The sequence below is a fragment of the Osmerus eperlanus genome, chromosome 20 (genome assembly GCF_963692335.1).
Source record: "Osmerus eperlanus chromosome 20, fOsmEpe2.1, whole genome shotgun sequence".
NCBI classification, from domain to species: Eukaryota; Metazoa; Chordata; class Actinopteri; order Osmeriformes; family Osmeridae; genus Osmerus; species Osmerus eperlanus.
The window spans coordinates 1152620-1178574 of NC_085037.1; the positions used below are offsets into that span (position 1 = coordinate 1152620).

Here is a 25955-nt window from a genome sequence, read left to right on the forward strand (position 1 = left end):
AGGTTCCTCATCCTCAAATAAAATGATGCATGTGGCATGACCCTGCATCAAATGAACGCTGTTCGAGATCAAGATGAAAGTGTTTGGGTGGGAGCGTGTTGGAGGGTTTAATGCACTGATCGTATTTCTGTTTCGAATCTAGTCCCAACACTTGTCTTTTGGTTTTTAGTTTAATTTTACAGCGTTTCAAGTGCATCTATCGTTTACGGGAAAGAAGGAGGGAGGGAAGAAGGGAGAGATGGATGAATAAAAAGGAAATAACTGCCGCCATTTCACATCCAGATCACGATCACAAAATGGTGGCCTTGCGACACAGTAATATGCTCTGATTGGTGAGGAGGTGGGGGCCGTGACTCTTGGTAATTGGATGATCGACCTCCTACCAGACCGTACCATTTGGAGGGAAGGTGAGACTGCTAGCCACCATGAGCCACGCTGGAAAGTCCCCTGTTTCTTAGCTTTCTCTTTCACTTGAGGGAAATGGGCCACTGCCAGGCTCTGACTCTGCCAAGAGCTGAACCCAAGCATTAAGAAGACAAGCCTTTTGGTCACATGACTTACAGGAACGATTTCATGCAGCGATATGAAAACCCAGTTTCAATAGGGTCTAAGATTACCTGGTGTAGTCATAACAAAAAAAGGGGTCAGCGTTGTGTATGACATCACATTTGCATGTATTCAAATCAAATGAACTTAGTTTGTGAAGCCCTGTTTACAAGCAATGTCACAGATGGCTTCACAGATGCCCATAGATGCACCTATAACCAACCTGAACCCTCAAGGAAAACAAGGAAAAGCGCCCAAGCAAAATTGAAGAAAATGGAAAGATGGAAGGAAAACAAATGGAGGAGCAATTCAGTGAAACCCTTTTCCAGAGATGAAGAATTATACAGTGAGGACCAGACTACAGCATACATACAATTATGCAGGAAGTATAGAGATAATGTTTAAAAAAAATGCACATGAATGGAAGGTGAAACACAAATATAGAGTTACAAAACAGTGGCACATTTACAGTCCCCTGCATTGGCATTGGTCAGTTTGGCCAGTGGTGGGCTGGAAGAAGGGGATCAGTCGAACACCACAAGATGGTCACACAGGAGCCAGAAGCTCTGGGGGCTCCACCAGAGGACATGAGAGACTAACGTTAGCACACTTCCTATGTCCACAAGACTGTATAGGGTGTAAAGGACCACAACATGGTCAGGAAGGGTGGGGAGATCTGCATGGTCCACATCATGTTCATTTAGAAGACGCTTATAGATGCTTTCAGTCCTACACATAATGCCTACTGTATATTTAGTGCAGCGGATAATCAATAACTAGAGGTGAACACTTCTAACAGTGTTGGAGTGGTTAGTGTGGAGGAAATCGGTATGTTACACAACACAGTGACACAAGACACAACACAAACATTTCCCTCTGTAATGTCGGGGGATTCTAAGTGGTGGTCTCGAGACTCATAGCCCCTCCCTCTCCCACGTGTCAGCAGGCTGCCACTACAGTGTTACTGCAGTGGTTAAACTACTGTCATGAATGGAGATGACATAGCAGGAAGTGTCTGACTTCCTCCACATGAAAGAGGACACCTCGACCCAATAACCTCCGTCTGGCTCGGGGTTGTGTCAGGACAGGACTGCCTCGGGGAGCACAGTAATGTCAGTGGGAGTAGCAGTTGCTGTTGATTTGTTTTGAGTTCAAGACATGTTTATTTACTATGTACAATATATTACGATATGCGTATTATCATGATGCTGAACAACAGTTAACACACAAGCCATAGAACATAAATCAGAACGAATCAAGGACTATTTGTAAGGCTGTCTTGTCTCCAGTCTATAACAAGGGTTAAGATTAGTACACAACACTACAGTGCAGTATGCTGCTATCCAGTTGTGCAAATGAATCAAAGATTCTCATACATGTTTTATCTGAGTCCACAGAAGTTATTAAATAGGGTGGGGTATAGTTCAATGGTTAGAGCATTTGGATGTTGCTCAAGAGGTCACAAGTTTCAATTCTCACCTGTGTTGACCTTTGCTTTGGATAAAAGTGTATGCTGATAAATCAATACGTTGTTATAAAAACTCTGGGGGGTTGGGTCTGGTATAAAACCCTGCTTTGTTTTTGTAAACCCCCTAAAGTTCCTTGGACACTCCTGTGTCAAACTGTACAACAATTAGAAGCATGTGAGTGTCAGGGAAGTCCCTGCCGTGCTCTGATGGGGTGAGAGAGATCTCAGGGTTTGATGGAGAAACAGTGCTCCAAGAGGTATAAAAAAACACTGCAATTCCCCCAGATCACGTGATTTCTTTGCAAAGAAAGCCCAGCCACAATGGGAGTTTGACAGTTTATCCAAGTTGTCACGACTGAAAACTGCGGAGCTCAACTTGAAGTACCAATACGCGGCATCTTCTGCTCTCTGTTGGTGAAATGAGGAATAGGAATTTAGGTGTGACGTGTGTGTCACGTCCTAAAATGAACACATGGAAGCTGAATCTCTGTGTGCTCATCGAATGATCAATTCTAACTAATCTGGGGAAATTATTAGTATAAAATTTTTTACTTTTAAAGTCAAAGCTTTGTTGTGAGGATGTATTGGTAAAGTGAAGAATTTTACATAATGTGCAAAAGTCTTAGGCACAATAAAAAATAAAAATGCTTTAAGAAATAATGAAATAAAAAAATGTAACAAAAGGTTTAGCAAAATTGCACTTTTATACTGATGCACAAATAAAAAAATTATATTACATATATTTCTTTGATTAAACGTTGCATTCAAATCTGATACACTTAAACAAAAAAATGCAGCAACATTAAATTTAGATTTACTATAATTCTAATTTATTTTTACTACAAATAGGTACGGTACAAAACTTTCTGAATCACTATTAGTATCCTCATCTGCCTCCTCACCGACGAGACACCAGAGATGTTGCCTACTAATTAATAAACTGCTTTGCGCAATTCCTGTGTTGTTTTTAATTATGAATTAAATAATAATAATAAAAGCTGCCCTCGTGTACACACCGCCCTCATCGAAACATGTAATTCAAGAAAGGCTGTAGCATTTAATTGAAGAAATACAGTATAAGACATTATTTGTGTAAAAAATCTTGGGTGCCCAAGACTTATGCACAGTACTGTATGTATAACTTCATACATGAAGTTATACATACATTATGTAAAGTTATTTACTGTCACTTCGTTGAATTGGATGACAGACATTCTAACTGAAGAAAGATGGGATACACTCAAAGTTTTTTTGTCATCACAAAATGTAATTCATCATTCATTACAGCATTGTTTGTCAGTGTTCTTCATAAGAATGCAAAGACATGCGCGTGTTAGAGACAGACTTTTCCATTTGAGTGGTGTGGGTTAGGTTTAGTTTCATCCTGTTCCACGCCGTCTTAGAAAGTCTCAGCAAGTCGTTCTGTTCCTCAGTTAGCCCTGAGCCTTGCTACAGCACAGTCAAAGCTGAACCCACCACTTCCTATCAGAGGGTTAGGGTTAGACTCTGAGCCCGAGAGGATTGGAGGCAGTCCAGCATTTTGTGGTAAAATCATTCACAAAATGACCGAGAATAGCTGCAATATAGGTTATAGTTATGGGTTATGGGTTATAGTCGAAAGCAACTTAGTTTACAGGTGGCTTTGTGTGTGTGTGTGTGTGTGTGTGTGTGTGTGAGAGAGAGAATAGGCTTTGATAATGTTTTTTAAACATAATTTCCAATATCTTCAGATGTGCATTGCCATAAAGAGAAGGAGAGAGAGGGGTGGGGAGGTCAGGAGCTGGGGAGTCAGGCAGAGACTTGGAGTACCGCGGTCCGGCCGCGGTTGGCCCAGGGATCCTAGAAGATCTGTGTTTATTTCCCGTGTGTGCAGGAGAGTGGTGTCTGTTCTTCACAGTGAAGGTAAGCGCCTGGAAAGTACCTGCCCCACCTGACACTGTTGTTTTGCTCATAAGTTTGGCCCAGTGCCTAGTGCTGGGGGCTGAGGAACATGCCAGCATGCCAGATCACCAGCTCCCCCTACAGGCACACACACAGGGGCGGGGAGGGTTAAAGCCACCATTTTGTCACCAGATACTGTGGCCACCTATCCACATACTTTCTCCTAATGGCGGATGCACAGCGCGAAACGTATTACGTTCACTTGACAAACGCTGGCTCAGTGTTCCTGTGGTCAAAAGGGAAAGTGTTTTTGAGCTTCCCTGCTTGCATATCAGGCATGCCTGCACAGGTTCCTCATCCTCAAATAAAATGATGCATGTGGCATGACCCTGCATCAAATGAACGCTGTTCGAGATCAAGATGAAAGTGTTTGGGTGGGAGCGTGTTGGAGGGTTTAATGCACTGATCGTATTTCTGTTTCGAATCTAGTCCCAACGCTTGTCTTTTGGTTTTTAGTTTAATTTTACAGCGTTTCAAGTGCATCTATCGTTTACGGGAAAGAAGGAGGGAGGGAAGAAGGGAGAGATGGATGAATAAAAGGGAAATAACTGCCGCCATTTCACATCCAGATCACGATCACAAAATGGGGGCCTTGCGACACAGTAATATGCTCTGATTGGTGAGGAGGTGGGGGCCGTGACTCTTGGTAATTGGATGATCGACCTCGTACCAGACCGTACCATTTGGAGGGAAGGTGAGACTGCTAGCCACCATGAGCCACGCTGGAAAGTCCCCTGTTTCTTAGCTTTCTCTTTCACTTGAGGGAAATGGGCCACTGCCAGGCTCTGACTCTGCCAAGAGCTGAACCCAAGCATTAAGAAGACAAGCCTTTTGGTCACATGACTTACAGGTACGATTTCATGCAGCGATATGAAAACCCAGTTTCAATAGGGTCCGAGATTACCTGGTGTAGTCATAACAAAAAAAGGGGTCAGCGTTGTGTATGACATCACATTTACATGTATTCAAATCAAATGAACTTAGTTTGTGAAGCCCTGTTTACAAGCAATGTCACAGAGGGCTTCCCAGATGCCCATATATTGGCACCTATAACCAACCTGAACCCTCAAGGAAGACAAGGAAAAGCGCCCAAGAAAAATGGAAGATAATGGAAAAATGGAAGAAAAAGAAATGGAGGAGCAATTCAGTGAAACCCTTTTCCAGAGATTAAGAATTATACCGTGAGGACCAGACTACAGCATAAATACAATTATGCAGGAAGTATAGAGATAACGTTTTTTTTAAATGCACATAAATGGAAGGTGAAACACAAATATAGAGTTACAAAACAGTGGCACATTTACAGTCCCCTGCATTGGCATTGGTCAGTTTGGCCAGTGGTGGGCTGGAAGAAGGGGATCAGTCGAACACCACAAGATGGTCACACAGGAGCCAGAAGCTCTGGGGGCTCCACCAGAGGACATGAGAGACCAACGTTAGCACACTTCCTATGTCCACAAGACTGTATAGGGTGTAAAGGACCACAACATGGTCAGGAAGGGTGGGGAGATCTGCATGGTCCACATCATGTTCATTTAGAAGACGCTTATAGATGCTTTCAGTCCTACACATAATGCCTACTGTATATTTAGTGCAGCGGATAATCAATAACTAGAGGTGAACACTTCTAACAGTGTTGGAGTGGTTAGTGTGGAGGAAATCGGTATGTTACACAACACAGTGACACAAGACACAACACAAACATTTCCCTCTGTAATGTCGGGGGATTCTAAGTGGTGGTCTCGAGACTCATAGCCCCTCCCTCTCCCACGTGTCAGCAGGCTGCCACTACAGTGTTACTGCAGTGGTTAAACTACTGTCATGAATGGAGATGACATAGCAGGAAGTGTCTGACTTCCTCCACATGAAAGAGGACACCTCGACCCAATAACCTCCGTCTGGCTCGGGGTTGTGTCAGGACAGGACTGCCTCGGGGAGCACAGTAATGTCAGTGGGAGTAGCAGTTGCTGTTGATTTGTTTTGAGTTCAAGACATGTTTATTTACTATGTACAATATATTACGATATGCGTATTATCATGATGCTGAACAACAGTTAACACACAAGCCATAGAACATAAATCAGAACGAATCAAGGACTATTTGTAAGGCTGTCTTGTCTCCAGTCTATAACAAGGGTTAAGATTAGTACACAACACTACAGTGCAGTATGCTGCTATCCAGTTGTGCAAATGAATCAAAGATTCTCATACATGTTTTATCTGAGTCCACAGAAGTTATTAGATAGGGTGGGGTATAGTTCAATGGTTAGAGCATTTGGATGTTGCTCAAGAGGTCACAAGTTTCAATTCTCACCTGTGTTGACCTTTGCTTTGGATAAAAGTGTATGCTGATAAATCAATACGTTGTTATAAAAACTCTGGGGGGTTGGGTCTGGTATAAAACCCTGCTTTGTTTTTGTAAACCCCCTAAAGTTCCTTGGACACTCCTGTGTCAAACTGTACAACAATTAGAAGCATGTGAGTGTCAGGGAAGTCCCTGCCGTGCTCTGATGGGGTGAGAGAGATCTCAGGGTTTGATGGAGAAACAGTGCTCCAAGAGGTATAAAAAAACACTGCAATTCCCCCAGATCACGTGATTTCTTTGCAAAGAAAGCCCAGCCACAATGGGAGTTTGGCAGTTTATCCAAGTTGTCACGACTGAAAACTGTGGAGCTCAACTTGAAGTACCAATACGCGGCATCTTCTGCTCTCTGTTGGTGAAATGAGGAATAGGAATTTAGGTGTGACGTGTGTGTCACGTTCTAAAATGAACACATGGAAGCTGAATCTCTGTGTGCTCATCGAATGATCAATTCTAACTAATCTGGGGAAATTATTATTATAAAAAAAATTACTTTTAAGGTCAAAGCTTTTTTGTGAGGATGTATTGGTAAAGTGAAGAATTTTACATATTGTTCAGTACTGTGCAAAAGTCTTAGGCACAATAAAAAAATAAAAAAGGTTAAGGAAAAATGCTTTAAGAAATAATGAAATTAAAAAATGTAACAAAAGGTTTAGCAAAATTGCACTTTTATACTGCTGCACAAATTATAAATTATATTACATATATTTCTTTGATTAAACGTTGCATTCAAATCTGATACACTTAAACAAAAAAAATGCAGCAACATTAAATTTAGATTTACTATAATTCTAATTTATTTTTACTAATAGATTTACCTGTACCTTTGTACCGTACCTATTTATACAAATAGGTACGGTACAAAACTTTCTGCATCACTATTAGTATCCTCATCTGCCTCCTCACCGACGAGACACCAGAGATGTTGCCCACTAATTAATAAACTGCTTTGCGCAATTCCTGTGTTGTTCTTAATTATGAATTAAATAATAATAATAAAAGCTGCCCTCGTGTACACACCGCCCTCATCGAAACATGTAATTCAAGAAAAGCTGTAGCATTTAATTGAAGAAATACAGTATAAGACATTATTTGTGTAAAAAATCTTGGGTGCCCAAGACTTATGCACAGTACTGTATGTGTAACTTCATACATGAAGTTATACATACTCATTGCTCTGGATAAGAGCGTCTGCTAAATGACATACATTATGTAAAGTTATTTACTGTCACTTCGTTGAATTGGATGACAGACATTCTAACTGAAGAAAGATGGGATACACTCAAACGTTTTTTTGTAATCACAAAATGTAATTCATCATTCATTACAGCATTGTGCAGTACAGTCACATAAGGAACCACACAAACCACATCATATCCAAGTGTCTTCCCTTTTTCTAGAGTGATGCACTTGCATTTAAGGGCCACTAGAAGGCGGACTAACACAGTAAGATAAAACACACTGCAGCAAATGCGACACAGAGAGTGAACAGCAGATGGAGCTGGTAGTTCAGACATTCTGCACTGCATTAGCATAAAGAGCAGATAACTCGATTGAGTGGAAATATTACTATTACAGTATCAGGCAACCAGAAAATACTAAACATACAACCAACTGAACTCAAATATACCATATAAACATACAAAAGGTTGTATGCACCGTGCACAGGATTGTACACGGTATGCAAAAATACTTAAAAGGAGCATACAGAAATCTTATCCTGCTCCCTCAATATTACAATGTGTATATTTGAACACCTTGATGTAGATGTAGCCTACATTCAGTGTCCAGAAAGGCTAGCTCTTCACCGATGCCATCTTTGTGGGATTGTTTCCCAGACATCGATTAAGCCTAATCCTAAATTCCTCCAAGGACAACAACATCCTCAGTGCAGGGCTTTGATTAATCTGGGTCCGGGAAACTACCTCTGATGAAGGGTGTGTCACACCCTAATCTAATCTAACGATGATGTTTAATGGGTCGACAGATTTGTCCCTCTGGTGCCTCCTTGTAAAAGTGACCTTTCTTTGAAGACAAACACTTGATTCAAACCTGGACAATAGGGCCACAAAGGGCCACGTCCAATCTCACTGCTCCTAGTCAGCATAATCTGATGAAACTGTAATAAGGAGGTGGATATTTATCCTGGCTGCGTCCTTAAAAGTCATTTTGGATTTGATCAGTCGATATAGCAAAATGTATAGAAAAACAACAACACTGACAGTTGCAGAAACTCTTCTGAACAACATCATGCAGCCTAGTTGTTGTGACATGGAAAAGGTCTTTCACCATAATGGAACTGGGTCTCTATTGTTTATCGTATCATTCTGTGGGGAGAAAAACAGAAGGTGCTACAAAAGAACTGCATACCAGCCATTCACACCTTATATGACCTGGTGGCTCTCAATGTCGCTCTCCCCCTCTGATGGTCTCTCCCTCCCTCTGTGCTGGTCTCTCCCTCCCTCACTGTTGGTCTCTGACAGACATGGTAAACCTGTAAAAGACTGTAAAAAAAACATCTATTTTCCCAGTGTTTCTGTGGCTCTCTATTCCTGCATTCAAGCTGTAAAATGTTACCTCCATTCAGGCTGTTACGGTGTCAGTCTCTCTTTCAATTATATTCTTTATTTTCTGTATTTGTCATCTGCCTATCTTCCTGTGTCTCCCTTTTACTCTATCTCATTAAAGATTTTTTTAATGAAGAATCTTTCTTCTTTCTCCTTCTTTCTCCTTCTTTCTCCTTCTTTCTCCTTCTTTCTTTTCTTTCTTTCAAACTTTCTTTCTTTAGCTCCTTTTCTCTCTGCATGTTCTTCCAGTATGGAGATTGTGTTGGGGGAGGGACGGTGTGAACAGGCCTGAGAACGATCACTTGATTGCCACGCATGAAATCAGTGGTATATCAGACTCCTTTACAAACTGTGTGTGATCAGATGTTTTAGCTAAAATCGCTCTCTCTCTGATTAATGTAAAATATTTCTTAAATAAAAACATAAATGTAAGTACATACCATGCCTGTAAAATGGCATGGTATGTACCAATGTAAAAAATGACTAAATGTAAAAGTAACCTGCAGTTCAAATACAAAAAGCCAAACAGACAATATGCAGAAGATACAAAGTAAATAATGTAAAGGTTGCCTCAACAAAGTAAGTTGCACAGGAAAACCTTTATAAATCTAAGAAACATATGCTTCTGAACAGATTACTCTCTCACACTGAGATTATAAAGCATCTTAATCCTAATCTCATTTCAATCTGATGATCCTCTTTGCAGATGTTATCTCTGCCTCAGTGGTGTTATCACTTTGTAAATAATAGAAGGTGATGTCAGTCTGTGATGTCATCAAACATTGATCAGACTTGATGCAGAAAACAATGTGATGGGTTATGTGTGAGTGAGAGAGAGAGAGAGAGAGAGAGAGAGAGAGAGAGAGAGAGAGAGAGAGAGAGAGAGAGAGAGAGAGAGAGAGAGAGAGAGAGCGAGCGAGAGAGTGAGTGAGAGCCAGAGAGAGAGAATGAGAAAGAAAAAGAGAGAGACAGACCGACAGAAAGAGAAAGTCTCGCTAAACATCATCATAGCAAAATCTTTTTATTACAAGGTTCACGTGGTATACTTCCACACTTCTGACTTCAATTTTCAGCATGAACATTTTACATTTATCTGAGGAAGCATGTCTGATGTTTGACCCAAAACCTCAATTCTAGATACAGTGTTTGTGTCTCTGGTTCATTCACATATTATCTACTGAAGGACAACCATGAGAAGTCCAGGAGAATGAGGGACACGTGACAAACAAAAGCTGGTACGAGAGGTGTATGGAAATTATGGAACCTTCATTTGAATACAAGGCTGATAAACAGAAGACACAACCATGCAAATGAAGGCAGGTGTGGGATGATGATGACAACACAGACAAATTCCACATAGTAATCAGTCATAAGAGAATATATAGGAGGAATGTAAAGCTGAGAATGGAGGGGGATATTCAGGGAAAAGGCTACAACATCAATAACATTCCCAGGAAGATTGGATATTTTTTGTGCAGTCCTGTGATACAGGTTGGGGTTAGACAGAATGCTAAAGTGTGTTTGTGTTTATGAATGCGTGTGTGTGTGCGCTGGGGGGTTGGGGGGGGTTGTCATTTCATAACTGCAAACTGTGTAGAGAAAGACCACAACCGTGGCAATTTATTTTGCTCGCCTTCTCAACAACTGCTAGTCCTGTCCGTTGTCAGGGGCTGGCTGTTGCCAAGGAAGGCTGCTGTTGCCAGTGAATGAAATGAGCCGTTGGCAGGGAGAGAGCTTCCCTGGCAACCACTTCCTCTGCTGGCCAAATGATCATGTGACAGGGCTCTCACACAGAGGGTTCCTATGACTCAGAGAAGAGAGAGAGAGAGAGAGAGAGAGAGAGAGAGAGAGAGAGAGAGAGAGAGAGAGAGAGAGAGAGAGAGAGAGAGAGAGAGGGGGGGGGGGGGGGGGGGAAGAGAGAGAGATGATGGACAGACAGAGAAAGATAGAAAGTGGAAAAGAAAAGGATGATAGAGTATTGAGTGTGAGTGGCCCAAACATTTGTCTGGTGTCATGGAGGGAAGGCACAACAACCTTTTGTCTCCTGTATGAACCATCTCATTCTTATTAGATCATTAACTACTAAGTCAGGTATGGCCACCTTATGAAGAATGTTTTGAAAAGCCAGAGACAGTATGCTAGACCCTGCCAGTGTTGAGGTCAGTGATTAGTGTAAAGTTCCATTCTATCTTTTGTAAACCAGCTTTAAACAACAGGAAGTCGCACCTTATGTGCACATGCAACTATTTCTGTTCTATATCTGTTTGTAGAGCTGTAGCCTACTCTTGCAACATGAAAATCGAATTGCACTGCATCAACACTCATGCTCAGAACAGATTACTCTGAACAAGCTGTACTTCTCATTTCCTATTATTTTGACGTTTAGTCATAACTGATCTCAAATCAGTATAATGTGATTGGAGACGGATTGTCGTAGTGACACGGACACATGCGCTTGTGGCAAAACGCATGCGCAATATGTTGGACGTCGTGGGCAGAGGAGGAGGAGGAGATATGTTAGTGGGAGACGACACAACCCTTTCCTACGTTTGGCAAAGGGAAATTGTGATTTATTTAAGTGTAGGTAATTGACTCATTGATGTAGTTATGCAACAGGAGAGACAGGTCGGTAAATAGCGACGTTGATGCGGTGAGGGGATTTCCAAGCCAAATCACGTGGTTAGATTTGGTCCAATCGGATCTAAGTGCAACTTCCTGAAAGTATGTCCTTTGTTCTGGATTTCGCAAAGATATCTACAAATACGATCGATTCTGGTTTTTTATTAGCACTTTATGGACGGTGGAATCAAAAATATGACGGCAAAATACCACGGCTGGGTACAATTGTAACCATTCCCTTGGAAGCGTTTGTGCAACTTCTGATAAACATTGCGACTAGGTCTTATCTGATCACATGACCCCCCTCCCCCACTTCAATCCAATGAATGGGGGAAGAAGTCGGACATGTTTGAGAGAAATGTGATGAAAAAAAAGTGTCGTGTTGGAAGACAAGAAGATTATTGAAGGAAAGTTTCGCTTCCCATGGATTTACACATCGAGTTTGACTGAAATCATTTTCTATTTCAGATCTACTTTGGGGATTAAATTAGAAACAATATGTTTTGAAATTAGCATTTTTATTTTTATTAACAAGCACCTCATTCTTTAAATTGAGTTTTTCCTCATTCAAATGTATGTTACTAGTCAGTATTTATCGATAGATTCTATGCCAAATTCGAGTGACATTGTAGAGAACGTATAACCTTGTGGTGTGGGGGATGGGTGCGTTAGATAACCCACATGTAGTGAGCTGCTTGGGCCTTGTCGAAAGAAGACTTGTTTTCGTTGGTATAACCTTGCATAGTTCTTCGTTTAGATAACTTTTCAGCAGTCAAAAGTTAATAATGTTGTATCTAATGTGATTCAGGTTGTTCTCGATATACCAGTTATTGAATAGTGTCAGTGTTTCTGGGGTGTGGTGCTTTGTGGAATTCTTTAACAACTTGAGACGTTAACTATATTTGATTCTTGGACTAATACCTTAGTGAAAGATGAGCTTTTAGTCGTTTTTTAATGTATTATTTACAGAAGTATACGAGAAGTGAGAAACTGCTGTGTCATTCAATGGAGGGCAATTTCTTGGCCAGTTTGGCCTATCTGAATTGATGTTCTAATACACCTCCTTGTTTTACTCCAAGGCTTTTCAACAGGTGAAACCGGAGACTGTTACAAAATTATTGGATATGCTGTAGTTGAAGCTCTGTACTAGAGTTTGTGATTTATAGGTATGAGAATGCTTAAACGCTCTGAGTGCGCCCTTAAGAGCGCCTGTCTTTTGCCTATGTCGCAGCCATGGCCGAAATACGAATAGCGTACATTTGGACTTGTCGTTAATACCGTGTCAATTGCAATTAGTTGCGTTCGCAATGCAGTTTTGGGATAATTGTGATAGCCATGCAGACTGGGCAATTCAAGATGGCGATCTTGCCGCACTTTCGCAAAGCCAAAATGCGGATTCCCTCTTTAAGGGAAGTGCTGTGAATGCATGGAGGAGTCGGGTTTCAGTCTGGCGAAGGAAAGAGGCGCGTGACTGTACTTAATAACCAATGGGCTTGCTCTCTGTTTACAGTGGAAGCGCAAAGCTAGACTTTCATTGACCAATCGTCGGCGCAGCTTGGCCCACGTTGACGTAATGTAATAGGACAAGCAACGCTGCCGGTTTGAGTGTTTCATCAGACGCTTTCGTAAAGCACACTTGTCAAATTCGTCTTTTTAGACTCAGCAAAGTATCAAGTATGAAATTCTGTAAATGACCAGTTTTAAGTTGAGAATAAATATTATATACACGTATTCCTGTTGGGTCTTCAAAACAGTCTAGAAGGGGTGTGGAAACTTTTAGCAGACGTGTTGACTAGCCAATGGCAACTGCGGGGGCGTAGTCCTTTTAACGTACCCTGTCCAATCCAGTCAGTGGTTGGTCTATAAAGTATCGGGTGTAGCCAGGTTTCGCCATTTCGCTGAAGCGGTGAGTAGTCGTGAGCGAGGGGGACTGAAGGATACTGGAGGACGATCAGAACCAGAATAACGGTCTAGTTTACAATCAGAATCCGGATCCATCCCGATGGAGACGGCTTTAAACCCGCCCCTTGAAAGGTACTGATGGGTAAACTTGACCTAGACCTCACGATCTGACAGGATATTGTTTACATAATATGTAGTCTTTTTCATAAAAATTGATGGAATGGCCGAACTCATTGCAGCTTGTGTACGCCGGGGGTTAGCGCTGAAAGTGGCTTGTTGTGAAAAGGATGCGTTGATTCTTGGAACATACTGGCAATTGTTGGTCGGTCTCGTAGGTTTTTTAAGGCACTTATACCAATTATTTGCATTTAGTTGGCTGTTTTTGTGCAAGAAACATTCGTAGAAAAATGCCGTTGCCCGCTCTCGTTCTTATTTTACTAGCTATGCCGGCGCCATCTTCCTCTCTGTTTCAGTGATCGGCGGATAGCTGTATAGCCGCTTTAGCTATCTAGCGTTGCAAAGCCAGGCACTCAACCGCGGTCCTTTCAGACCCTCGTCGGCTCTTGTTTTGAAGCCGTTCGGGCGTTAAATTTGCTGGGCGTGAGTGTAGGCTAGTCAGTATCGGATGGAATCGTGATGGGTGTGAAGTTAACGTTAGCAAAATCTGATAGCTTGGTTTGTAAGGCTGGAGGGTCATTTCGATGGTTGTCTGTGATGGGAATTGGCTAACGTTACCGAGAGAAGCGTTTTTACGCTGTTTTGTCTCTAAAATGTGCCGGGTTGGGGTGGTCTCGCCCTCCATGTCCATGTTGTTTTTGTGGCCATGTGATAATTGCATGCGTTGTTTGAGGTGGTGATGGCGCAATTTTCCCAGGATGTTATGATGTTAGCTAGATATGTTAGCTACAGATAATTATATTTCCTGCCGAGACAGGGTATGCTACGTGGGATGTCACAATCAAACGGTTAGGGGTAAACTTGTTTCGATTCATGGGTGTTTTCGATCAGAATGGAGCGCGGTAGCCTCAAGGAATAATCTAGGGTGGTCGGCTGAAGGGTTGCTTGGAAACGGGATTGTTTCGGGCTATCCTTTCGCCACCTGTCACTTATAAGCAGATACTAATACTACTTACCAATAAGCTACCTTATTTAACTGCTCAACCAAAAGTAGAACTACATTTAATTTCGGTGATCATAACATGTGCAGGTAGATAAAATATTTTTGTAATCTGGTATACCAACCACTGAATTCATAGGGCACCAAGTTCTCGTGCATTTAGGAGTGTGAATGTTAGGTTGGAAGTTATTCATGAGTTTATATAGGTACTCGTTTACTAAATGCATGACTAGGTCATTTTTTTAAACGTAGAATATCACTTTTCTATGTTAGCTTGTAGCTGCAGTATATTCTGCAATTTATTGTGTATAAAGGTTTAAATTATACAATAAAGTACACCGTTTTATAAAAATGTGTTTTCATACTTGTGTCATTACATAATAATGAATTATTGTTTTTAATTAACATTTGGTAATGTATTACTGCAATTAAATTATTAAATGTTTGAATTGCATATTTGTAGGAATTCCAGGATATGTAGGATGTGCTTGTCCATCCCAGGGATGTCGTGGACCGATTTTCTGTTGAATAAGTTACTTTGAATGGATGGTCAAGGAGCTGCCCAGAGTAGTCTTCTAATGGTGTTTCCAGTGCTAAACAGATGTTTTATCTAACCATTTATCTGTAGAACCGCTATAGCCTTATGTAAGCAAGCACTGCAGGGTGGTGTCTCGTAGGTTATCCATGTTATATAGTATGTAATGTTAAATGGTAATTGTGATGGTCCAATGGTAGTAGGTAATGACTTGTAACAAGGTTATTATATAGACTAAATGCCTTTGGTTCAAGATCAGTGTCTGAACTGTATACACATCTACGAAGTCTTCCCCAGTATTGTGTCAGTAGGGCATGTGTGCAGGGTGAGCCAGAGTTTGTGGTGTTATTTTGGTCTGCATGTGAAAGGGATTCACGAGAGCCTTGAGATCCCCTGCATTGGTTTAAAACAATAGAGCCTTGACTGCAAGTCTAAATCACATTCACAACGACGTACAGACTGGCACATGTATTAAGTACATACATTTCTCAGATAACAAAAGCATTTAATGTGGTACAATTTACTCAGCCTTGTTGAAGAACCAGGGAAGATATCCAGACATCTTATTCCAACCTGATCCCCGCAAATCTAATAGTGTGCATGCTGGATTCAGGGTTAGGAACGAGCGTTTTGAACCATGCCTCTATCTCTTTCATGGCCAGATACACTCCTGACAATGGACTGTAGCCTTGGGATTGGTTATGGCCTGTGTCCAACTCCTGCCCTCACTGTGCCTGTTGTAACTGCTGTTAGTAAGTGGGGGGGTTGGGTTTTGTTACCATGGCAATACCACCCTATCGATCAAAGGAGCAGAATTGTTAGTCTCGTTGCCAGGGCGATGTAAGAGGAAGCTGGCTGTAAAAAAACAACAAATATATGCAGCCCCTCAGTGTAAGTAGAACTATGTTAACCACAATGCATCTTGTGTCCTGTTTTCATTTCTGCTGAGTGCACTCCAGGAAATTGTTGATATAAGACAAGTCTGAGTCAACAAGTGTTGATCAAAAAGGGGTGTAACCCATATTCTATTTTGGGGTGTCGTCTATGGCGTTCCAGGTTATCACAATGTCAACAGGAAAGTCTCCATCCAGGTCCTGCACTGTCACCACTGAGTCCCACTGAAGACAGGGAGAGGTCACCCAGAGCAGGACACCATGACAGTCTTGCACTGCCAATCCTAAGTGTCCTATATGAACATGTATATCTACACATAGTCTCTGTGCAAATATAGGCTACTGGTGGCGAGTAATAGATTTGACACAATGGGCCTATGGTTGGACAGTATGTACTTGTGGTTGTATGCGGAGTTAGAACACAGTGAAACTATGAAACAGCCCCTTGTCAGTGTTCTCAGTGTGACGCAACAGTTCACACTCCGCCGAGTCCCGCCCCTCATTAATATTCATGCATGCACTGTCAGAAGCCCATTGGCCAGCAGTTAACATGGTAGAAGTCAGAACTGTTAGCCCAAGGCCTCTTGTGTGAAAACCACCATAACCATGCCCGGACACACTCAGTCAGCCGAGTAGTCCTGCTGAGAAGTGTGTGTGTGTGTGAGAGACTGTACCCAGGCCCGTTGTGTTTTTGTGGAGAGCAGAGCAGTGAGCTGTGACAAGAAGTCCCTCGGTAGTGCTCCTGCACAGGGGAGGACAGGGTCTAAGCACCCAGACCTGCTGGTGCTTGACCACGCAAAGACAAAGGCACAAGAAGGATACTATTAAAGTGAAAACTGGTTATGCTACGTCTAATGTCGACTTTTCCCCCTATCCTCTCCTTCTCTTCCTCCATCCTGTCTTCTTTCTACCCCCCCCCCCCTTCCCACCAACAGCTCCATGGGCGGGGTCGAAGTGGGCATGTCGGGCGTCGTCATGGCAATGGAGCAGGGCCCCCAGGGCCCGGGCAAGCGGATCAGGAAGCCGTCGCTCCTGTACGAGGGCTTCGAGAGCCCCGCCCTGCTCCCCCACGGCCTCAACCCGCCCGCGGGGCCCCCGCTGCCCCCCGTCAGGGACCCCAGCCGCCTGGGCAGGGCCACCAACCAGCTGCAGTTCCTCCACAAGGCCCTGCTCAAGTCCCTGTGGAGGCACCACTTCGCCTGGCCCTTCCACGACCCCGTGGACGCGTCCAAGCTCAACCTGCCGGTGGGTGTCGGCGGTGGGGCGGGCGTGCGAGCGCGTCGGTGCGGAATATTCACACGGTTGGTCTTTATCCGCGTTTGTCTTTATTGACTTTGTCTATCTCTCTCCGTCTCCCCCCTTGCCCCTTCCGGTCTCCCCCTCCTCCCTCCAGGACTATCATAAGATCATCAAGCAGCCCATGGACATGGGCACCATCAAGAAGCGTCTGGAGAACAACTACTACCGCAGCGCCAGCGAGTGCATGCAGGACTTCAACACCATGTTCACCAACTGCTACATCTACAACAAGGTGTGTGTGTGTGAGAGAGAGAGACCCTTTATTTATTTATCCAGCCTGTAGCCCTGATGACCTACACGGTCACCAGGGCTACAGGACGACATTAGTCGTTAGGGTTTGGTGAAGATCAGGGCGAAGGGTCGCAGTGTCTACCCTCTACCCTCTCCTTAAGGGTTCTGCTTGTTGTGATGAAGGATCAGTCAGCTCTTTCAATAAACGATTCAGAAAGTGATCCTGTAATGAACCCTCCCGTGTGTGTGTGTGTTCCCCAGCCCACAGATGACATAGTGCTGATGGCCCAGTCTCTGGAGAAGGCCTTCCTGCAGAAGGTGGCCCAGATGCCCCAGGAGGAGATAGAGCTGCCCCCCCCGCCCCCCCGGGGCAAGCCTGGCAAGCCGGGCAAGGGCCGCAGAGCAGCAGGTGAGACGTGGGGGGGGGACGGGGGGGGGGACTGGGGGTTCAGACGGATGGGACTAGGCAAAATCTTAGTAGTTATTTAAAAGGAAGCAGTCGGTACTGCTTAGGGCAGTACACAGTATTCAAATATCACACACAGGGAAACCATCTCAGTATTGCTCTACTGTTCCAATGACACACCAATGCAGTAGACAATTTGAGACTATTTTAAAAGACTTTTGCAGAGAGGTGTATACAGAAGTGTTTGTTGTCGTTTTTTTTGAACCGGTATGTAAACTCACCCCTTTGTTTATCTCCCTCCCCCCTTCCCCCAGTGTCAGGAGGCGTGACCACAGCCCACCAGGTTCCCGCCGTCTCCCAGTCGGCCTACTCCCCCCCCACCCCCGAGACGCCAGACTCCCTCCTCTCCACCCCCCCCCAGACTCTCCTCTCCAAGAGCCTGGCCCACAGCACCCCCTCCATGCTGGGGCTGCCCCCCACACAGCCCACCACCAAGGTACGCACCCCCTCCGCCAGCCCCGCTCCTTGAGAACCACGTGTGGACCCGTCCTCTAGTGCAGCTCACCAGAATCTGAGGGTTATCTGGTGGAGCCGGTTGATGAGCTGAGTCGGGTCATTTCTAACTGGGGTTGGAGGGAAGGGAGGTAGCTATCCAGGGCTGGACAGACATCCTGTAGATGATGCGCAGCTTGAACAGATGTATTGCATACGTGTCCCGTGAGCCATGTTCAGAATGGAATGTGGTTCTAGTTCTCGAATCTTCCGAACGCAGCGCTAGAACAGCAACATTAGAAACATTCCAGAACTACGAGCGTTGGGAAACACCCCCCCCCCCTCTCTGTGTCCTCCCCGCAGAAAAAGGGTGTGAAGAGGAAAGCGGACACCACCACCCCCACCACCATGGCCCTGCCCATCACCATGGGCGTGGGGGGCATCGGCCTGGGCATGGGCTCCGGCCACGACTCCCCCCTCACCCTCACCTCCCTGGGGGGCGACCACGGCCCCGCCCTGGGCCTGGGGATGGGCGGGCTGGGCATGGGGGCGCTGGGCATGCCCATGGGGCGCGGCGGGGGGCCCAAGGCCCCGGCGGGGAGGCGGGGGGTGAGCGGGCGCCCCATCAAGCCCCCGAAGAAGGACCTGCCTGACTCGATGCTGCCCACCCCGGTGAGGCGGAGCAAGCTGGGGCCCCAGCTCAGGTACTGCAGCGGGGTGCTGAAGGAGCTGCTGTCCAAGAAGCACGCCGCCTACGCCTGGCCCTTCTACAAGCCCGTGGACGCCTCGTCGCTCGGCCTCCACGACTACCACGACATCATCAAGCAGCCCATGGACCTCAGCACCATCAAGGTACACGCCCGGCGCTTTTCCCGCCAAAAACACATTTCCACTTTTACAGTCATTTAGCAGAGGCCGACATTTATAATAATAGTAACAATAATATTGACAAGAAAGAAATGTTATTACACATAAGAATTGGTCATTTGTATGTTTATGTACTTTTTAATATATTTTTTTTAATTGTAAGAGGATGACTGTGCTAAAATGCTGTAGGCACATGCCACTCGTACAGTATCCAGTCTTTACACCCGTCAGGAAAACCGATTAAAACTCAGGGCAGACGAAAGGAAACTAGTTACTGAAATGTAAATGAGCCCTAAAAGTGTTGAGGCGGTAACTGTGAGATGGAAAGGTTATAACCCCCCCCCCTCCCCCCCCCTCTCCAGAGGAAGATGGACAGCAGAGAGTACAGGGAGGCCCAGCAGTTCTCTGCCGACGTCAGACTCATGTTCTCCAACTGCTACAAGTACAACCCCCCCGACCACGACGTGGTGGGCATGGCACGCAAGCTGCAGGTACACCCCCCATGACCTTTAACCCCAGTGCCAGATTACACCTCTGATCTTAACTCTCAACTCATTTACTGTTCTACTCTTCTTATCTCTATTTTGTAACACTCAAAACAACTTCATCTTATTCTGTATTCTAAGGTCCCATCCACTATCCAGGTCGATAAGCTTTGATAATAACCGTGTTTGTGCTGTTAGTAACGGCTGGTTACCCCTAGTAACCGTGCCTCCCCCCTCCCCCTGCAGGACGTGTTTGAGTTTTGCTTCGCCAAGATGCCGGACGAGCCGTCGGCAGCCCCAGCCTCCCGCGGCGCCCACTCCTCCTCCTCGTCCTCCTCGTCCTCCTCGTCCTCGTCGTCGGAGAGCGAGCCGAGCAGCGAGAGCGAGGAGAGCGAGAGCAGCCCGAGCTCCGACAGCGAGGAGGAGAGGGCCACCCGGCTGGCTGAGCTGCAGGAACAGGTGTGTACCCAGGTAGAACAAACTCCACTGGCGTACGCACTCACACCCACACGCACACACACACTCACACACACACACCCACACTCACACCCACACACATTCACTCAGACACACACACACCCACACACACACACTCAGACACACCCACACACACACACACTCAGACACACCCACACACACTCAGACACACCCACACACACTCACTCAGACACACCCACACACACTCACTCAGACACACACACACACTCACTCAGACACACACACACACTCAGATGGAAGCACACACACTGTCACCCTCAGGCATGTCTACACGCGTATACTCAGGCACACACACTCAGAAGTACACACAGCAAGCACACGTTTACAAATGCACACGCCTGAATATAGACGTGTTTGCGTCCGAAATCGTGAGATCAGGCTTTAACCACGGAGGCAGAAACACAATCACACTGACGATCACTGATCATTTCAGTTTTTTATAAATGCTAAGCTTGGCTAAGCCACCACGGGCATTGACCACTCCCCGCCCTTCCCTCCTCCCTCACCCGCTCCTCCCTCCCCTCCTCCCTCACCCGCTACTCCCTCCCCTCCTCCCTCACCCGCTCCCCCTCCCCTCCTCCCTCACCTGCTCCTCCCTCCCCTCCTCCCTCACCCGCTACTCCCTCCCCTCCTCCCTCACCCGCTCCTCCCTCCCCTCCTCCCTCACCCGCTCCTCCCTCCCCTCCTCCACCCTCTCCAACCCCCCCTTCCTCCCTCACCCCTCCCCCCCTCCCTACTCCTCACCCTCCCCTTCCTTCTCCCACGTCCTCCTCATCCTCCATCCATCCTCCATCCTCCTCCTCCCCCCCCAGCTGAAGGCGGTCCACGAGCAGCTAGCTGCCCTCTCCCAGGGCCCCATAGTTAAGCCCAAGAAGAAGAAAGACAAGAAGGATAAGAAGAAGAAGAAGAAGCCAGAGAAGCACCGCCGGGCGCCGGTAGAGGAGGAGCTGGTGCCCGTCAGGCCCCCCAAGGCCCCCAAAACCCCCAAGGTCACCAAGACCCCCAAGGTCACCAAGACCCCCAAGACTAAGAGCAGCAAAGGAGGCAGCAGCTCTACGCAGGGCAAGAGGGGCCCGGGCAAGAAGAACAACAAGAGCAAGTGAGTAGCTCCCCCCTGCTGGTCACTACTGATGCTGCAGGCTCGCGTGTTGACGTGAGCCGTTAGGCTGCTTTTCAGTCCTCTAAAGTGCATTTGGAGACCGGCTTTGCTTAACCCTTGTGCTGCCTTCGGGTCACATGACCCAACGGTTCATAACGAACCATCGTTGTGTTTGCCCAATTTTACCCAAAACAAATACAAATAATTTTCTTTTAACCTTTGCAATGTGGGGGGTCTGAGACAGCCCCAACGGTTAAAATGCTTCACTAATGTTTTTGTATGCGGTACATTTGTCGCAATACGACGGTGGGTCACAATGACTGATGGGTCAGAATGACCCGAAGATAACACAAGGGTTAAAGGTAGGGTAGGTCATGTTTTTGAGAGGAACCTTTTTGTCAAATTTGCTGAAATATACCACATCCCGTGACCAATCAATGAATCAGATGCTCTGACAGTAAAACGGAATACATCCGATATCCGTGGCTGTCGCAGCACTATAATAACCGTGACCCATCATTGGGTGCGGATACATACCCTGCCTTTTAAAGTCATGCGACATGCATGTCATTTAAGCCCCACTGTGGTCGTAGCTCACCTATCTCCCCCCTCCTCCCCCCCAGGTGGAAGCAGTCCCAGGGCATGATGCTGAGCATGCAGGGCCACGTGGCCCCCGCCTCCATGCTGCCCCACTACGACTCGGAGGAGGAGGAGGAGGTGTCGCCCATGTCCTACGACGAGAAGCGCCAGCTCAGCCTGGACATCAACAGGCTCCCCGGGGAGAAGCTGGGCCGCGTGGTGCACATCATCCAGGTACGGGAGCAAACACACACACACACACACACACACACATACAGACACTGTAGACACACACTAAAGCAGGGACAGAATTTTTTGTAATATTTTTTTTGTATGATAAATAAAAGAAACAAAGGCATTCAAATAAAACGGTTTACGATAAAGACACTTCCAGTAGAGCTGGCCAGGAATGTATTCCAAAACTGCAGTGTAGACAACCCAAACCCCAGAACAACCACAGCCCATTCACACACACACACACACACACATCTCCCAGGCAAGAGACGCGTGTTAACATGTGGCTTGTCTCCCCTGCCTGGCCAGGCCAGGGAACCCTCCCTCAGAGACACCAACCCAGAGGAGATCGAGATCGACTTTGAGACCCTGAAGCCCTCGACGCTGAGAGAGCTGGAGAGATACGTGCTGACCTGCCTGAGGAAGAAGCCTCGCAAGCCCTACGGTGAGACTGGCAGACAGAGAGACCAGGCCGCTGGGTTCCCCTGTCGACTGTGAGGGTAGCAGGGCTAGCCCAGAGAGACCACGAGTCCTGTGGTAGTGGTGTAGACTGAGGGTAGCAGGGCTAGTCTAACCCGATAGTGTTACAGCCATATCGTTTTTACACAGAGATCCTGCAGTATTTTCGTTAACCCTTGTGTTATCTTCTGGTCATTCTGACCCATCAGTCATTGTGACCCACTGTCGTATTGCGACAAATTTACCTCATACAAAAACAAAGTGAAGCATTTTCTTTTAACTGTCGGGCTGTCTCAGACCCCCCACATTGCAATGGTTAAAAGAAAATTATTTTTATTTGTTTTTGTATTGGGTGAAATTGGGTAAACACAACGATGGTTCGTTGTGAACCTTTGGGTCATGTGACCCGAAGGCAGCACGAGGGTTAAGAAGTTCGACCGAACCAAACAAAGCCAGCATAATGCCGCCCTGTATGTGATTTGAGATAGCATGCTGGCGTTCTGGAGGCGTGATGTCATTGCTAGCGTGTGTATTCCCGTCATGCCGGTTCTCCTGTTTACACAGACGTAGTTTCAGCTCTGCACCTCCGCTTACCCCCCCCCCCCCCCCCCCTGCCAGCTTCATGCCGGTACCCCCTGTTCTGTTCATATATTTTAAACAGAACTGTCAAGCAAGACATCACTGTCCTTGAATAGGTTGTGTAGAAAGTGCCGGAGAGACCAGTGTTGTAGACTGGAAGTGTAGAGAGATGGCGAGAGACCAGTGATGTAAACTGTGTGTAGCTTGGCCCATTCATGATCCAAACCTTGAGATGGAGAGAGAGACCAGTGATCTTAAGCCCTCCCGTGTTCTTACCAGTCCTGCGAGTCGTGTTCTCAACCCTGCGCTGTCCGGTGTGTGTTTCAGCAGGAAAGAAGGGCGGAGCGGGGAAGTCCAGGGAGGAGCTGGCCCTGGAGAAACAGATCGAGCTGGAGAGAAGGCTGCTGGACGTGTCTGGACAGCTCAACTCTGGCAAGAAGCCAGCCAAAACCAAACGTAAGAGAGAGAGAGACACTGACACACACACACAGACATACTGATACACACACACTAATACGGATACACACACACACGCATGTGTCCAAGAAACCACAGCGAGGGCATACATACAATCCAAGCGTTACCTCCAACAACATAATAAATGCACAGAGAAATGTAAACACAGATGAGATAACAGTATTTCCACATCTGTGGTTTGTGTGGTGTATGTGGGAATGTACTTTCTTGTTCTGTGTCCTCAGGATGGCTTGTGTGTTGTCTGTTGAAAGGTGTGTAACCCTGCTTGTGTCCTGTATGGTGGGTGTGTGTCCTGTATGGTGGGTGTGTGTCCTGTATGGTGTGTGTAACTCTGCCTGTGTGTGTGTTCCAGCGGAGAAGCCCAGCGCTGTAGAAGCCCACGCCCCAGCCTCTCGTCTCAGCGCCAGCAGCTCCAGCTCCGACTCTTCCTCCTCCTCCTCTTCCTCCTCCTCCTCAGACACCAGTGACTCAGACTAGGGAGGGGGAGGGCCCCCCCCACTCCCCCCCCAGTGACTCAGACTAGGGAGGGGGAGGGCCCCCCCCCACTCTCCCCCCCCTCCTCCCTCCTAGCAGAACCACCATTATAGTTGTTGCTGGATCAGAGCTGTTGTGTTAGGGTTAGCCAGATAAACTGGACCGGAACACTGACAACCAGGGTTCCAAACCTAGGGTTCCACAACAAGGGTTCCAAACCTACGGTTCCACAACCCCAGGGTTCCATCTCCAGGATTCCAAAACCAGGAATCCATCCCCCGGGTTCAACACCCCCAGGGTGTGTTCCATGTGGCCCTGAACCAGGAGAGAGGACGACACTGGGATGTTCCCTGTGGTGTAGAACCCAAGTGGAGGGACCGAGAGAGAGAGAGCTGTGGAGCCTGACAGAGAGGAGAGGGGGGGGAGACCTCCACGCGAACTCTGGAGATGGATAATGATGGAGGGGGGGAAGAATGTCTTTCTCTTTGGAACTTCTCCTATTACCCTGTCCTTCTCCTCAATACTGTGTAAATACGGTGTACAAATATATAAATATCTATTTTTCTTTTATAAAGAAGCATTTAAGGACTCCCCTAATCATAGGGGAACTAGCTGGTGTGGACAGACTGTCTTATTCTTTTTTTCCTCTTTGCTCGTTTATTTTTTTCTTCCCCCTTCTTTTTTTTATTTTATATAACAGACTGAGGTATAGAGGGTTTTAACAGGTGTGTGTGTGTGTGTACGTGTGTGTGTGTTGGCACGGTTTCATCATGATGCGGCCTCGCTTACCGGATGCTAATGTAAACCACCTTTAGAGCCCTTCATGTTAAAGCACCTTGGCTCAGTCAGCAATAGTACAAATCAAACACACTGGGCAACACATGGTCTTAGTCTTCTCAACAGACGGCCTGTTCAAACAGATGCCCCCCGTCATGCCTGGACTACACAGGAGTCCTAGCGTCAGAGGAGGAAATATTCTCACACTGTCCTCTTGGCAGACTAGTTTTATGGCGAATGACGCCACCTACTGGAGGACAATGACAGAAGCGCATGACTACAGTGCTAAAAGTAAGTGTAGTCCTCACCATGGCACGAGGAGGTTCCGTCTGAGAAGTGAAAAGCTGTGTGATAGCTCGGTCGCGTCACGCCTCCCCCTTTGTTGTGAGTTAGCGTTTTTAACTGTGTAAACGATGTGTTTGCTTTGTTCCTTTTATGTGACCACTCTTCTGCCAATAAACCGTGAGCACATCTCTACTTCACCTGTGCCCCAAAAACGAAAACTTACCATCGCTTCCTCCCTCGTCTCCTTTCCTTATCACCTTACTTTATGTCTCCTTACCGTCTGCATGCATTAGGTCTGCAGAGCTACGATGCTAGAAGGGCAGGAGCAAAGCTAATCGGCTAGAGGCTAGCAAACTGCTTTATCTTCATTGGTAGCATTTGATTTCTTAATGTACTTTTTGGAGTAGTTTATCAGTGGCGTCTTTAGTAAGCTTTCCTGGGGTGCTGTACTGAATGACATCCCTCCCCCCCTTTCTTGCTCCATGCCAACCACTCTATCGTATGTAAGAGCATATTGAACAGCACTATTTCTAAACAACTTGGCCTTCTGACAATTTTGGCAGCTGGAATGTTTGAAACTTATTTTAGATTAATCAGATTTTCTGAATAAGTTAGGAGTCTCCTTTTTTGGGGGTACTTGACAGATTTTGTGAGTTTATTTAAAGTCCTGAATCGTGCTTTTTAAAATCAGTTCTGGGGTGTTTTCAGTTATGTTTATGTGTTCTATGGGTTAGCTATTTATTTTGGGTGGGGATTTGAGCGAA

The 25955-nt window shown here is 45.9% G+C and overlaps 1 protein-coding gene across 4 annotated transcripts; it reads left to right on the plus strand.

Moving 5' to 3' along the window:
- The first annotated feature begins 11351 nt into the window (after nt 1-11351).
- brd2a (bromodomain containing 2a) lies at nt 11352-25409 on the plus strand. Of its 4 annotated transcripts, XM_062486646.1 has the most exons (14): nt 11352-13537; nt 16886-17195; nt 17344-17481; nt 17742-17889; nt 18201-18382; nt 18742-19230; nt 19608-19736; nt 19977-20201; nt 21041-21327; nt 21951-22140; nt 22450-22585; nt 23506-23634; nt 24008-24146; nt 24205-25409. In XM_062486646.1, exons 1-13 carry the CDS (start codon nt 13506-13508, stop codon nt 24130-24132), a joined length of 2520 nt encoding a protein of 839 aa, XP_062342630.1. In that variant the 5' UTR covers nt 11352-13505; the 3' UTR covers nt 24133-24146; nt 24205-25409. The 4 variants fall into 4 exon arrangements, with proteins under 4 accessions (XP_062342630.1, XP_062342631.1, XP_062342632.1 ...); XM_062486647.1 differs by lacking the exon at nt 24205-25409 and having other exon boundaries at nt 23509-23634; nt 24008-24193; XM_062486648.1 differs by lacking the exon at nt 24205-25409 and having other exon boundaries at nt 19977-20189; nt 24008-24193.
- The last annotated feature ends 546 nt before the right edge of the window (nt 25410-25955 follow it).

What these genes read in the sequence shown, in the direction of transcription:
- brd2a (XM_062486646.1), top strand. Translation starts at nt 13,506, where the DNA reads ATGGAGACGGCTTTAAACCCGCCCCTTGAAAG. An exon ending in ACTGCTACATCTACAACAAG is followed by an intron (nt 17,482 to 17,741) that starts GTGTGTGTGTGT and finishes TGTGTTCCCCAG; the next exon opens with CCCACAGATGACATAGTGCT. An exon ending in AGGAACAGGTGTGTACCCAG is followed by an intron (nt 20,202 to 21,040) that starts GTAGAACAAACT and finishes CTCCCCCCCCAG; the next exon opens with CTGAAGGCGGTCCACGAGCA.